Source organism: Habropoda laboriosa, unplaced genomic scaffold (assembly GCF_001263275.1).
Source record: "Habropoda laboriosa isolate 0110345459 unplaced genomic scaffold, ASM126327v1 scaffold67, whole genome shotgun sequence".
In the NCBI taxonomy this organism is placed as follows: domain Eukaryota; kingdom Metazoa; phylum Arthropoda; class Insecta; order Hymenoptera; family Apidae; genus Habropoda; species Habropoda laboriosa.
The window spans coordinates 4959203-4960272 of record NW_017100242.1 but is presented as its reverse complement, the minus strand read 5'-3'; the positions used below and the strand labels follow the sequence as shown (position 1 = coordinate 4960272).

At 26.0% G+C, this 1070-nt stretch overlaps 1 protein-coding gene across 2 annotated transcripts in view; it reads right to left on the bottom strand.

Annotated features, from left to right (window-relative positions):
- Positions 1-523: 523 nt before the first annotated feature.
- The window catches only part of LOC108571968 (coiled-coil domain-containing protein 28A), a 3315-nt gene continuing 2768 nt past the window's right edge, over positions 524-1070 (bottom strand). For both annotated transcript variants that reach the window (XM_017934134.1, XM_017934135.1), the window contains exons 4-5: positions 807-923; positions 524-723 (exon numbers count right to left, since the gene is read on the bottom strand). In XM_017934134.1, the coding sequence (XP_017789623.1) occupies positions 524-723; positions 807-923 (317 nt within the window). The remainder of the gene's footprint in view (positions 724-806; positions 924-1070) is intronic.

Below are 1070 nucleotides of genomic sequence, written 5' to 3'. Positions count from 1 at the left end.
TTTACCTATTTTTCTTCAAATAGTATTAATATATTTATAACACAATATCAAATGAACAAAGGTATTTTAAAAAATAAAATTTTAATTCATAATTTGTTTCCTGAAATCAAAATTCTTTAATATGGTTATTATTGTACTTGAATATACAATTTAATTATAACATTACTTGAATAAGATATCAAATAACATAGACATAATCGTTCACATATATATTTATTAAATTAGCATACAACCCACTTATAATTACCTACTTTTTATTGTTTAATAAATACAATTAGTGAATTGCTACTATATACTTTATATAGGAGACTTAAAAAAATACATTCACCAAAAAGTAAAAAGAACTGATTAAATAAATAAGGAAATTACAAATTAAGAAACAAAAAGTTAAAGAAGTTCTACTACTGGAGAACTTACATGTACAATTATATAAAAACAGTACCATAACAAACTATCAAAATTTGAAAATGTTCTATAAAGTAAAAGAATTTTGTTTTAACAATTTTTTATCAACATTTTGTGACTATTTGCTATGTAATTGTTCGATACAAACACTAAGCTGTTGGAGACGATGCAATAAATGACGCATATTAGCACTCGAATGTCGCAGACCTGATTGTTCACCACCAATTTCTTGTTTTTGACCTAACTCAAAATGAAGTCTAGCTAATCGTTCTTGTTGTTCACGTATTTCTGTCATTTGCTCCATGCTACAGTCTTTTCCTATAATGAATTCATTGTTTATTTACATTTTTTATATATGCCATAATAGACTATGTCTGAAGTATAAAAGCAGATTGACATACCAAATGCTCGTAAATTGCCACTATGAAAATCTTCTAGAAGCTGTAATAAAGCTTGTTCCATGCGACGAACATCAGGAACCTCTGACAAAAAGCAATGATGTTTGCATGGTGCCATGGCTTTATTTTATGACACCAAGGCAATCAAAAAATGTAATGAAAACTTAAAAAAACTTAAAACAGTGAATTATATGAAAAAATAAAAATTTGTTGTAAAATAATACAACAATAATTCATCATGATATAAGAACCTAAACTTGCAAAACT